General features: G+C 47.9%; 2 protein-coding genes across 4 annotated transcripts in view; one reads left to right on the top strand and one right to left on the bottom strand.

Moving 5' to 3' along the window:
• LOC105470215 (E3 ubiquitin-protein ligase HERC2-like) overlaps positions 1-13,675 on the bottom strand; it is a 74,177-nt gene that overhangs the window by 19,158 nt on the left and 41,344 nt on the right. Inside the window, exon 14 of one of the 2 annotated variants that reach the window (XM_071067201.1) lies at positions 6,278-6,436. The exons of the other annotated variant lie outside the window; for it this stretch is intronic. Coding sequence (XP_070923302.1) covers positions 6,348-6,436 — 89 coding nt within the window. The 3' untranslated portion in view covers positions 6,278-6,347. Of the gene's footprint in view, positions 1-6,277; positions 6,437-13,675 lie in introns of those variants that run through there. 2 annotated transcript variants of the gene reach the window in all.
• Positions 3,616-12,610, top strand: LOC105497506 (golgin subfamily A member 6-like protein 6). 2 transcript variants are annotated; one of them, XM_071067187.1, is made up of 10 exons: positions 3,616-4,468; positions 6,127-6,255; positions 7,051-7,080; positions 7,343-7,393; positions 7,479-7,572; positions 7,668-7,774; positions 9,159-9,217; positions 9,547-9,688; positions 10,016-11,809; positions 12,474-12,610. In XM_071067187.1, exons 1-10 carry the CDS (start codon positions 4,385-4,387, stop codon positions 12,534-12,536), a joined length of 2,553 nt encoding a protein of 850 aa, XP_070923288.1. In that variant the 5' UTR covers positions 3,616-4,384; the 3' UTR covers positions 12,537-12,610. The 2 variants fall into 2 exon arrangements, with proteins under 2 accessions (XP_070923288.1, XP_070923289.1); XM_071067188.1 differs by lacking the exon at positions 7,051-7,080.

The raw sequence follows: 13,675 nt of genomic DNA, 5'->3' as shown, positions 1-13,675 counted from the left end.
ATTTGCAAAGATAAATTCTGAAATGATATGTAAGAAACCAATTAAAAGTGTTTGGCTGTGGAGGGAGAATAGGACTATGAATGGGATTTTGCTATATGCTTTTATAGATAGCTAAATTTAAAATTTTTCAGAACTATGTATTTGTACACATTAAAATAAAAATGTTTCCAGACCTTGGAAAATAAAAGGAAGGACCAGGAGCAGTGGTACATGCATGTATGTAATCCCAGCACTTTGGAAGGCAGAGGCAGGTGGATCACCTGAGGTCAGGAGGTCGAGACCAGCCTGGCCAACATGGTGAAACCCCATCTCTACTAAAAATACAAAAAATTAGCCGGGCGTGGTGGTGGGTGCCTGTAATCCCAGCTACTCAGGAGGCTGAAGCAGGAGAATCGCTTGAACCCAGGAGGTGGAGGTTGCAATGAGCCAAGATCACACCACCTCACTCCACCCTAGGCAACAGAGCAAGACTCTGTCGTAAATAAATAAATAAATAAATAAATAAATAAATGGAAGATGGGGCAGCTTTTTGTACTGCACATCCCAAAAATGGGCTGACTGACCTCAAGAGGAAAGGATTCAAGGTCTCTAGCATACATGGGATACATACAGGAGAAAAAAGGAAAAAAAAAGAAAAGAAATATAAATATAAATAAATGAAAACAACACTTCTCCCTGATTATAAAGGAAATCACATTCTTTGTGTAATAATTTGGATGACAAAATGTAGAGAAAAAACTTTAATTTTTCCACTCAAAACATTCTGGTTCCTTTTTACACTTTTTTATGCATGTAAACATTTTAAAAAGTAGAATCATAATATATGGTCTTTTGTCACTGACTATATTTTAAGCATCTTTCTATGGGAGAATTATATCCTGGCATCATCATTTTTAATAGCTTAATGTATGTTAAGTGAATCATTGCCACCCCAGAGCTGAATTTCCTTCTATATCATTTTAATGAACCCGAGCAAGGATTTTTGCGCTGAATTCATAGAAGTAGAATATATGGAGGAAAATAATATAAAACAGTTTTAGGATTTTTAAAAGAAATGTTCAAATGATCTTGTAGGAAAATTTGTTGAGTTTATACTCCCACCAACAGGGACAGAGCTCCAGGTTCCCCCTTCCATTTGTCATCTTTGCTGGTCTTTAAGCAGAACATCTCATTGTTTTCATTACATTTCTTTGATTTCTAGTGCTTTTGAATCTTTTTCCTATGCTCATTGGGCATTTTTATTCCTGTGGGAAGTGTCGGTTTCTCCATTGCCCATTTTCTACTGGAAATCATTCATTTTTTTCTGAGTAATTTTAAAGATTTCTTTATAGGCTACGGATACAAGCCTTTTATCTGTCATTGAGGTTACAAAGATTTTCTCCCAGTAAGTAATCTGTCATTTCGCTGTATTTTTCTTTTCTTTTCTTTTTTTTTTTTTTTTTTTTTTTTTTTTTTGCTAGCCAAACACCAAAGTCACATTTCACTTAATTTTTATCCGCTGAATGAAAACATTTTAACTTAGTGATTTTAGTGGAAACAGGAGCAGAACAGAATGTAATATCTAGATCTCGCTCTGTCATCCCAACTGGAGTGCAGTGGCATGATCATAGCTACTGCAGCCTCAAACTCCTGGGCTCAAGCGATTTTCCCACCTCAGCCTCCCAAGTAGCTCTAGGACTACAGGTGTGTGCCGCCATGCCCACCTAATTTTTAAATTTTTTTTGTAGAGATATGAATTTGCTCTGCTGCCCAGGCTGGTCTTGAACTCCTGACTTACTCCACCTTGGCTTGCCAATATGCTGGGAGAACAGGCGTGAACTAGTGTTCCCGGCTAACAGCTTACTTTTTTTGCTAGTAGTGTTCTTGGTATCTTTTTATATCTGAGGCTTTCGTGCTAGTGCTGAAGTATTAGACTCACCATCTGAGGTTTACAGGACTTTTGTTTTAATATCGAACAGAGGGAACTGTTTAGTTTTGCATCTTTGCAGGTATACAAAATGTGCCTACCAGGACTCTGCTTTATATCCATTGAAAAGCAAGAAGTAATACAGTAAAACTTCGCCTGGCTAGAGGCTTTGGGAGAATGGAGTGTTCTGGTTTAATTCTATTAACTTGGAAGGATGAAGGTGAAACAAATTCAAAACTTTAATTTCCTGTTGAATGCGATGTGAAAATATAGCCAGTAATTCCACCTTTCTTCTCTAGTAAGTTTGGACATTCAGATCTAGTTGGTCTTTCATCATAGAACTCCTAGTGTGCCTGAGTCTTACATTGTGAAGATCCTTTTCTACAATATTACATGTAAGAGGATATAAATGATACTGGATGAGATCAGGCTGGATGAGAACTGATACTTGTAAACATACTTTTTAGACGAAATCTCTGATTGCCATTCACTTTCTATTTGAACTTGTAAAAATAAAACACATTGGCTGGAGGGTGGAAGTAGGAAGGAGATTTATGTCTTTTAATCGCATGTCATTGCTTTGTATCGAGACAGAACATATAGTATCCCTGGCTTTGGACCTACAGAAGGAAACACATTTTTCTACCTGCTGTATGCCAGCGGTTCCTGAACACCTGGAAGGCTTATTGCAGCGTGGATTGCTGGTCCCTACTCCAGAGTTTCTGATTCATCAGGTCTAGGGAGGGGCCTGAGAATTTACATCTATAAGACATTCCCAAGTGCTCCTGGTTCAGAGACTATATTTTTGAGAAGCACTCTTATCTACTAACTGTAAATTGTAGAACTTTAGAAAAAAGCTTACTTTGGTCTGGGATAAGCAGCACACAGGTAATGGAGCAAATCATGAAAAAGTCAACCCTTGATCCCAGGTAGCAAGCACTACACAGTGACAGAACACAACTCTTGGTTTTCATGATTGCAAGTCATAGCCAAGCATCGAGTGAGAAATGCAGTTTCATTTTCAGGGATTAGAGAGGCCAGGTGATTCTAGAAAAATAGGATTTAGTGATTAACCTCATGAGAGTGACAGTTATTTATGTCCTTTCTCTCTCCCCCATCACTTAGCATTTAGCCTTACTTTAGAGGGTCCTGTATTTGTTTTAAACTTGTAAAGAACTTTGAGTGCTTATTAAATGGAAAGCTTTCCATGTGTGTGTGTGTGTGTGTGTGTGTGTATGTGTGTGTGTGTCCGTGTGTGTGTGTGTGTGTGTCCGTGTGTGTGTGTATGTGTGTGTGTGTCCGTGTGTGTGTGTGTGTGTGTGTATGTATTTAGAGACAGAGTCTTGTTCTGTAGCCCAGGCTGAAGTGTAGTGGCATGATTTTGGCTCACTGCAACCTCCGCCTCCCAGGTTCAAGGGATTCTCCTGCCTCAGCCCAAGTAGCTGGGATTACAGACACCTGCCACCATGCCCAGCTAGTTTTGTATTTTTAATAGAGACAGGGTTTCATCATGTTGGCCAAGCTGGTCTTGAACTCCTGAACTCAGGTGATCCACCCACCCCAGCCTCCCAAAGTGCTGGGGTTACAGGCATGAGCCGCCATACCTGGCTCACAAGCTTTGTGTTTTTAAAGATATTAGACATGTTTCTTATTTTCTTTTTTTTTTGGTTTATTTTTTTTATTTTTATTTTTATTTTTTTGACACGGAGTCTCGCTCTGCCGCCCAGGCTGGAGTGCAGTGGCCGGATCTCAGCTCACTGCAAGCTCCGCCCCCCGGGTTCCCGCCATTCTCCTGCCTCAGCCTCCCCAGTAGCTGGGACTACAGGCGCCCGCCACCTCGCCCGGCTAGTTTTTTTTTTTGTATTTTTTAGTAGAGACGGGGTTTCACCATGTTAGCCAGGATGGTCTCGATCTCCCGACCTCGTGATCCGCCCGTCTCGGCCTCCCAAAGTGCTGGGATTACAGGCTTGAGCCACCGCGCCCGGCCTTTTTTTGTTTTTTTTAAAAAAACAAAAAATCCTTAACAATAATGTAGGAGAACAAGAGAAAGTTTTTCCAAAAAAGAGAAATCATTGTGATTATTTATCTTAGTGAAATGCTGGATAATATAGTCTGGTTTATCAATCATCAAGCACACTATAAAATTTCCATTTCAATAGGATTTGTACTTCAATTGAGGTAATAAAGTTTTAAAGTTTTTAAAGTGAAAGCCAGCCCCGCCCCTCTCCTAGACTGGGCGGGGACAGCAGTTACATGGGCGGCTTTCCTTGTGACATCACAGGTCCTTCGTGACACACTGCTGTCTGGCCACGCCTCCTTTCCCTTGCATCTTTCTCATTGACCAATAGGCTTGAAGCATTAAGGCCACGCCCCTATCTGCATTCTAGTGTGCCCCTGGTTACGCCTCCTCTAGCTCAGTCACACAGCTACCTGGTAGGTGACTGGAGGTGTATAGTTGTCCTCGCCTGGATTGTGCTGATGTGGCCCCAACCCCACCGCCCTACCCATCCCATGATGTCCAAAGAGACCCAACCGATCAAATTGGCCAAGGCCAAGGAAAAGGTAAAACGCACCAGGTTGTGGCACCCCAACCCAGCCCCAGGCGCCCTCTGACAGTCAAGCTGCTGCCAGAGTCTCTGCCACTGCTGAGGCACACCAGGCTGGGAACCCCCCAGTGCCCCTGGGCTCCCCACACCAAAATCTTGTGAGCCAGCCCAACCCCCTCGTGAGTCCTGCCCCTGCCCTCACCAGCCACCCCAGGGTGACTTTGAGCTGGTGACTCCCAGGGCTTCCCACTCCATACTCTGCCCTTACCTCCTGCTACCCCAAACCCGACCTTCTTGGGCTCTTTGGGCTCACGTCTCCAAGGACCTGGGTGCCCTAGAACCTGCCCTCACCGGTTGTCCCCTGGTCACTTTGGACAGGTGACTCCTGGGGCTCCCCGCGCCATACTCGGCCCTCACCTCCCGCCACCCAAAGCCTGACCTCCCTGGGCTCTTTGGGCTTGCATCTCCAAGGACCTGGGTCCCAATCCTGTGACCCCCACTCCCCAATCTCAAAGCGGCAACTTGGGCATTGCACTCCTGTGTCCCCCCCACCACTCCACCGAGGAGTGGAATGTAGTGATGTCGCAGTCCCCCTAGGAACTGTCATTACTGCCACGAGACCGGTCTTTGGTCTTAGGACCCAGTCCCCTAAGTGTTCTTGCCCATTTCTGGTTCCTCTGGTTGTAGCACAGGTTTCCAGCTGGAAGGAGATTGGGGACTGTGGGACGTAGGAGAGAGAGGTTTCAGGCTGCCTTACTTCCTTAACACAGACGCTGACAGTGTGAAAAGCCTTCACCTCCCCCATGAGCTCAACACATTGACGGTGTCTCTGGGTGGCAACGGGAGAACGGGTTTAGTTTGATTTTCTCCCAGGCTTCTACTCTCCAGAGAGACTCGAACATTGTTTCTGAGTTCTCCACCTCAGACTTGAATTCTGCATTGTTCTGGGACCAGAGTGCCCCTCAGTCAGTGGTTGCTGGAGTGAGATCTGCCTTATCTTCTGTGGAACAGATCTTGGGAAACTGAACTTGACAGCTTGAATCTTCCTCATCTCATCTCCACCTGGGGTACTTTGAGTGCCACAGGATAAATATGGGGCATCTTTCTGAAGCATCAGTTTCCTTTGAGTCTACTGAGAGACAAAACATTAATGTACTTAGGGGTGACAGTCACATAGATGTATAAGAGTATACAAGACTTCTCTCTGAAATGAGGGTTGGGTTGTCCTCTTTGTGTTAAGTTCCCAGGTTTCACAGAAAGGCTGCCTTCTGCCATGAGCATACATTAATATAAACGTTTGAGAGGTAGTGGTGCACTTCTTCACACTAACAGACGTGTGAGGGTGTATGACTCTAAACCACACGGTGTACAGTGCCTGCCTATGTAATATTTGCTTTTCTGCCTTTGCCTCTGGTTTTGGTCCCTGGCAGCTGCTGACTTGTGGCAAAATCCCAGAGCTCAGAGTCAGAAGACTGAGTTTCAGTTCCATTAGTGCCTTCTATTCAGCCATGGTATCAATCCCTCTCAGTCACTAAGTGATTGTGACAACACTTCCTACAGTTGTTGGTGGCATTAAATCAGATGGTGCATAAGAGTATTTTGTAGAAACTAAAGCAGGATGTGACTGTAGGAGCTTGTAGTTCTCATGAGTATCACTGCTCTTCCTTTCCACAGTTGAGAGACTACCATCCCCAGGCCAACCCTAGTGTTGGTACAGGAGCAAGCGACACCAAAACGAAGAACATAAATAATGGTGCTAACCCTGAGACAACCACTTCTGGTGGTTGCCACTCACCTGAGGATGTGAGTCTTGGCTGGGAGGCTCCTGGGGACAGAGGGCCCAAGGGGTGGTGGAGGGTAACTGTTAAGATTGTGGAAGAACTCCCAGGCACTGCTTAAGAATTCTGGGTTTGAATCCTCTCCATCTGCTGGGGATATGATAGAGGGCAAATTCCTTGAGCTCTTTGGGCCTCTCTTTTCACATCTGTAAAATAGGAGTGGTGTGGTTTTACCTACATTGGTGAAGTTTAAATGAGATTTATCATTGTTGTTTTTATGTGAATCCCTAGTCCACGGCCTGCTATAAACTCTCCTTCTCGGGCTTGCGTTTCCTGAGGTAGAGTTAGAGAGTATCAGAGGTGTCTGTTAGCTCTGAGAGTCCGAGAGTTAAAGGCCCACTAGAATGGAAACCTCGGGACCGAGGGTTCCTATCTGCCTTTTTCGTCCTATATCTGCGCTGTGAAGAACCGTCCCTGGCCCGTATGTGCTCAGTCAATGTTTGTTGAATGAATGCACCTTTCTAAATCACAAGCTGGCAGAAGGGTGGGCTCTTCTCACACTCCATCTCTGAAGGTTTCTGTGACTGTCTTTTTGAGAGAATCTAGTTTCAGACTTTGAGTTCTGTGGCTGTGGGCAAAAACCAACAAAGACTCAAGTCCTTTTACTTTGGGAGTTGAGGAGAGTTTACCAGTTTGTGTTCCCATTGGGTCTGAGAACTACCTTTAAAATCCATCCCTGGCCCCTGCCTACTGCTTCCTGGCCTGGGGAATAGAGTTGAAGGGGCCACCCTCAGTCACCTTCCTTTGACTCTCCCCACAGAAACAACAGAACCGAGCCCAGCTGGAAGAAGTAACGTGATTTCTTTGTTTGCTCACATGACTGCTGGGTTTGGAGGACACTCAGCCGTAGAGGCCCCAGTCTCCTCTTGCCCACTCCCAGCCTGGGGAAGAAGGCTCACCCCCCGGATCCCACCCCGTCCACACAGGGTCCCTGATAACCTGGTCCCATGGGTGGGCCTGTCCTGGGGCAGTGGTGCCATTCTGGGGGCATGTCTCTTGCTGTGCCATCTCTGCCTCCCCCTAGTAAGAGCTCTGTCTTCCTCTTTCTATAGGAAAAGAAGGCAAGCCACCAACATCAGGAAGCCCTAAGGAGGGAGCTAGAGGTGAGTGGAGGGTGTGAAGTTCCCTCCTGTCCTCTGGAGGTTTCTTTGCTTCTCTTTCAGCACTTGCTTGTCTTTTCTCCCAAAGGCCCAGGTTCATACCATACGAATCCTTACATGTGAGAAAACTGAGCTTCAGACGGCACTCTATTACAGCCAGCGTGCTGTCCAGCAGTTGGAAGGTGGGAATCTGGCACCCGGTCATCCTTCAACCTGGCACTTTGACAGGCCTTTAGGGGGAATCTTTTGGGCCGCATCTGAATGTCTCTCATTCCAGGAGACTGCAGGCATCTGGTCGGCCGCCTGCATGATTCATGGAATTTTGCAAGACATTTAGAGTGGGATCTCTCTGCTGTCGCTACACAGAAGAAGAAGGCTGACAGGGTGAGTCCAACCACCTGCCCCATCCCCTGGGAACCCGGCTTCAAAGATGGAGGAGTGAGCCTAAAAGTCCCTTCTGCAGGATGGAGTGTCCTGCCCAGAAAACAGCATGGCCATTTCTTGCTGCTTTTGTGTGTGGTGGTTACAGGCTGACAGGGGCTGAGTCGGCTGCTGTGGGTGAGTTGGGGGGCGCCGTGGGCAGTGAGCACTGGACATAGAGCTCGCAGGCCAAGTGCCCGCCCTGCCCATATTTCACTGTGGCCTTGGACAAGTCCCAAGTGGCGGTTAGGATACTGGTACCGTAAAGGTACAGAAGAGTAGCTTGAGTATGTTATTATTTGTGTTGAGAGAGGGAACACGTATGTGTGTGTATGTATTATGGGAATATACAATAAACATGTTTGTAAGGATCATAAACATCTCAGGAGAGAGGAACAGTGTTGGGGGGAGATATTTCCCTTCTGTACTTTCTGAGTTTTGGATGATTCGAATGTATCATCCGTTCAAAATGTCAACAAATGATTAATTTCCTCCTTCTTATCTTTGCCCCTACCCCCAGTGAAAGAATGGGCTTAGAGAATCAGATATACCTGGGTGTTGAAATCCCAGCTCTACGTGATCTTAGGCAAGCACTTAACCCTTAATACCCCATGTTTTTCATCTATACGATAGAGGTAATAATGGTAACCGTCTCCTGTGGAGGTTGTGAGGATGAAATGGGATTGTTAGTGCAGTGCCTGGTGAAGCAGTCAGTAAAGGTTCCAACAGTGGTAGTAGTAACAGTAAGAACAATAGCAATACCATCTGATGTCTCTGGGCCCCTGCTAGCCAGCTATGAATTCAGTCTCTTTCCCTGTCCCTTCCACCTTTACTGAGTTCTTTGAAAGACAAATGAGGGCCAGGTGCTCTGGCTCATGCCTGTAATGCCAGCACTTTGGGAGGCCGAGGCTGGCGGATCACCTGAGGTTGGGAGTTCAAGACTAGACTGATGGACATGGAGAAACCCCATCTCTACTAAAAATACAAAGTTAGCCGAGTGTGGTGGCACATGCCTATAATCCCAGCTAATCGGGAGGCTGAGGCAGGAGAATTGCTTGAACCCGGAAGGCGGAGGTTGTGGTGAGCTGAGATTGCGCCATTGCACTCCAGTCAGGGCAACAAGAGTCAAACTCTGCCTGAAGAAAAAGAAAAAGTAAGAAAGAAAGAAACAAAACAAAACAAAAAAGAAAACCAAAGGAGACCCTGGGCTTGGAAGTGCCTTGAGAGCATGTGAGGTGTGACTGGGAGTGGGGAGTGGTGTGTGGAGTGGTCACGGTGGCTGTTGTTCCTGGTCGGCCAGCCGCTCCTCTGCCTGCTCTATCCTGACTTCACCTTTCTCTATTTGCAGTACATCGAGGAGTTAACAAAGGAGAGGGACGCCCTGAGTCTGGAACTGTACAGGAACACGTAGGATGGGGGATGGTGGGATGGGAGGTCTGGGGGCTCTTAGCGTGGGGGGTGTGCTGGGAGGTGGGGGTACAGGTGAGCATGGTGAGAGGCTCATACAGGTTTTCATGTGTGCACAGGGAAGCTCTAGTGCCGGCTGTGCCACTGACTCATGGGGTAGCCTCAGGCAACTCATGTCTTCTCTCTGGCCTGCCACCTGGGGCTTTAAATTCCTGGGGTCCCAACCAATGCCACGGTTCTGTGGTTGTGGGGTGAAAGTAGAGGGTTGATCACCAAAGCAGTCCTTTCTGTTCTTCGTTCATTCCTTTATCTACTGCCTCTGGTCGTAGCATAACCGATGATGAGCTGAAGGAGAAAAATGCCGAACTACAAGAAAAACTTCGACTTGTAGAAGCTGAGAAGTCTGAGATCCAGCTCAATGTAAAGGAGCTAGAAAGGAAGCTGGAGAAGGCCAAGCTCCTGCTGCCACAGGCAAGCAGCTACATCCCCGGGGTTTGTGGGATCCCCGTCCGGCTGGGACCATGGTCTAGGATCATGCAGGCTATGGGGAGGCTCCAGTCAAGAGCTGGAATATTTGGGCCCTTGTTCTGGTCCCACCATAGAATCCTCTAGAGTGTGCTAAAAATCTACAAAGTGGGGCCCTGCCTGGGGAATCAGAATCTCAGAGTTAGGGCTTAAAAATATATATTTTAAAGGATCATGGGTGAAAACCATTGTTTGATAGATTACATTTATATGACTATCCCATGAGTCTGTTTCCTTCTGAGGTTCAAACCAACACTTTCACTGTTCCAGCAGCAGCTGCAGGAGGAGGCTGACCACCTGGGTAAGGAGCTGCAGAGTGTGTCTGCGAAGCTCCAAGCCCAGGTGGAAGAGAACGAGTTGTGGAACCGCTTGTACCAGCAACAGGAAGAGAAGATGTGGAGGCAGGAAGAGAAGATACAGGAGCAGGAAGAGAAGATACGGGAGCAGGAGGAGAAGAGGCAAGAGCAGGAGGAGAAGATACAGAAGCAGGAAGAGAAGAGGCGGGAGCAGGAGGAGAAGATGTGGAGGCAGGAGGAGAAGATACGGGAGCAGGAGGAGAAGATACATGAGCAGGAGGAGAAGATACGGGAGCAGGAGAAGAAGAGGCAGGAGCAGAAGAAGAAGATGTGGAGGCAGGAGAAGATGCATGAGCAGGAGGAGAAGACGCATGAGCAGGAGGAGAACATATGGGAGCAGAAGAAGAGGAGGCAGGAGCAGGAAGAGAAGATTTGGAGGCAAGAGGAGAAGATACAGGAGCAGGAGGAGAAGATACATGATCAGGAGGAGAAGATACAGGAGCAGGAGGAGAAGATACATGAGCAGGAGGAGACGATAAGGGAGCAGGAGGAGAAGATACATGAGCAGGAGGAGACGATAAGGGAGCAGGAGGAGAAGATGCACAAGCAGGAGGAGAAGATACGGGAGCAGGAGAAGAAGAGGCAGGAGCAGGAGGAGAAGATGTGGAGGCAGGAGGAGAAGATACGGGAGCAGGAGGAGAAGATGCATGAGCACGAGGAGAAGATAAGGGAGCAGGAGGAGAAGATGCACAAGCAGGAGGAGAAGATACAGGAGCAGGAGAAGAAGATACAAGAGCAGGAGAAGAAGAGGCAGGAGCAGGAGGAGAAGGAGGAGAAGATGCATGAGCAGGAGGAGAAGACACAGGAGAAGGAGGAGAAGAGGCGGGAGCAGGAAGAGAAGATGTGGGAGCAGGCGGAGAAGATTTGGAGGCAGGACGTGAAGATGCATGAGCAGGAGGAGAAGATACAGGAGCAGGAAGAGAAGATACGGGAGCAGGAGGAGAAGATACGGGAGCAGGAGATGTGGAGGCAGGAGGAGAAGATACAGGAGCAGAAGGAGAATATGCACAATCAGGAGGAGAAGATACGAGAGCAGGAGGATAAGATACACAAGCAGGAAGAGAATATATGGGAGCAGGAGAAGAGGAGGCAGGAGCAGGAGGAGAAGATGCGGAGGCAGGAGGAGAAGCTACGGGAGCAGGAGGAGAAGATATGGAGGCAGGAGGAGAAGATACGGGAGCATGAGGAGAAGCGGCGGGAGCAGGAGGAGAAGATATGGAGGCAGGAGGAGAAGATACGGGAGCAGAAGGAGATAATACGGGAGCAGGATGAGGTGATGCGGGAGCAGGAGGAGAAGATGTGTGAGCAGGAGGAGAAGCTGGGGAAGAAGGAGGATATGCTGTGGGAGCAGGAGGAGAAGATGTGTGAGCAGGAGGAGAAGCTGGGGGAGAAGGAGGATATGCTGCGGGAGCAGGAAGAAAAGCTGTGGGAGCAGGAGAAGAAGATGTGGGAGCAGGAGGAAAAGATGTGGAGGCAAGAGAAGAAGCTAGGGGAGCAGGAGGAGAAGATGTGGAGGCAGGAGGAGATGATGCGGGAGCAGGAGAAGAAGATGTGGGAGCAGGAGGAGAAGATGTGGAAGCAGGAAGAGGTGATATGGGAGAAGGAGCAAAAGATACGTGAGCAGGAGGAGAAGATGCGGAGGCAGGAGGAGAAGATGCGGGAGCAGGAAACGAGGCTGTGGCAGCAGGAGGAGAAGATGCAGAAGCAGGAGGTGAGGCTGCAGGAGCTGGAGGAGAGGCTGGGGGAGCTGGGGCGGAAGGCCGAGCTTTGGGGGAGCAGGCGGAGGTGGTTGCAAACCCTGGAGATCATACAGAACGACCTCACCACAACTTAGCAGATGGTGGTTGGCTCCCTCTGCTTTTCCACCAGTCTGTGGCCTACAGCTTCAATGATGGGAAGAAGGGTGTGAGATTTGAGGCTGGGGAGGGAGGCATGGGCCTCTAGGCAAGGGAGGCAGTCACTTAGGCCTGGAGGAAGGGGCCAAGGGCCAGGGGCCAGGGGCCTGGGCAGATAACAGAGCCCCACTGTGCCCTCGCCACCCTGTTTATGGGCCCAGAATCTGGAAGCCAGCCACTGCCTACCCTGACGCCCATCCTGCAGGTGGAGCTGAAGAGCCAAGAGGCTCAGAGTCTGCAGCAGCAGCGAGACCATTCCCTGGGTCCCCTGCAGCAGTACGTGGCCGCCTATCAGCAGCTGGCCTCTGAGAAGGAGGCTCTGCCCAGCTGCAGCAGCAGGAAGCTCAGGGCAAAGCGGTGGCCGAGGTGGCCCCCCAATAGTTGCAGGAGACCCAGTTGAGGGAGTTGATGAGGGTGAGGCCCCGAGGGGGATGACCTGGCAGCCTCCGTGCCTTCTCACTCTCTTTTCTGGCCCCTTAGGAGCACCTGGAAGCTGCCATCTACCGAGCACATGACAAGAAGGCAAAAACAATAAACATGTAAAACCCGGCAGCAAGGCCTGGAGAAGAGTCAGCTGCCATGTGACTGTTTAGAATATAGTCTGAGCCCAAACCTGAAAAAAAAAAAAAAATTATTTATTTTAAATTGTGGCAAAATATTGGTCAGGCACAGTGCTTCATGCCTGTAATCCCAGCAATTTGGGAGACTGAGGTGAATGGACCACCTGAGGTCAAGAGTTCCAGACCAGCCTGGCCAATACAAAAATTAGCCGGGCATGGTGGCGCATGCCTGTAATCCCAGCTACTTGGGAGGCTGAGGCAGGAGAATCGCTCGAACCTGGGAGGCAGAGGTTGCAGTGAGCTGAGATCGTGCCACTGCACTCAAGCCTGGGTGACAGAGCGAGACTCCGTCTCCAAAAAAAAACAAAAAAACAAAAAAACAAAAAAAAAAAATAACAAAAAATATTTCTTCCTTATCTTCCTTACATGTATGTTTCTATTGGTTTTTTTCTTGTATGTTTCTATTGTTTTTTTTCTTGTTCTTTCTCATTTAGTCTCGTCTTGTCTTATGGCATTGCTAGTAAAATTTTATCTGCCTCCAGAGAGTATTGACTTTGACTTTATGGCACACAATTGGAGTAAGCGCAGATCACCTTCATCTAGTTTGGAACTAAGCTGGTTCAAAGCAGGTTTTAGTTTTTGTGAGGGCTGGCCTATTTTTTATTCATTTGGACTCCTAGGGGTGACCCTTCCAGGGTTCCCACCAAGGTCCCATCTCCTTACTGGGACCCAAATTCTCATGAGGTCATTTCAGCCCTGTGAGTGCCACACATTCAGCTAGGCTCTCCAGCCTCTTAACCACCACTTCAGACTCAGTTTCTTAACCTCTTAGCCCTCTAGTGTTTACCAATCACCAAATGTCGGAAAAGCACTACAGACTGTCAAGGTCACCTCCTAGGCCTGGTCACTCAAGTTCTGACTGAGGTCTCCAATTACCTTCAAACAGTTGTTTTTGGTGGTGGGGGCACATTTTGGTCCAGTTTCTCTAACTGCTTTTGGGGGCAGGCTAATCTATAACAAGCTACTCTGCCTTTAGTGAAAGTTGAGAACCTTCATCTGTCTGTTTTTTTTTTTCTTTTGAGATGGAGTCTCGCTCTGTTGCCCAGGCTCCAGTACAGTGGC

Source organism: Macaca nemestrina, chromosome 7 (genome assembly GCF_043159975.1).
Source record: "Macaca nemestrina isolate mMacNem1 chromosome 7, mMacNem.hap1, whole genome shotgun sequence".
Classification (NCBI taxonomy): domain Eukaryota; kingdom Metazoa; phylum Chordata; class Mammalia; order Primates; family Cercopithecidae; genus Macaca; species Macaca nemestrina.
Note: the sequence above shows the minus strand (reverse complement) of the source record. Positions and strands in the feature narration are given on the sequence as shown.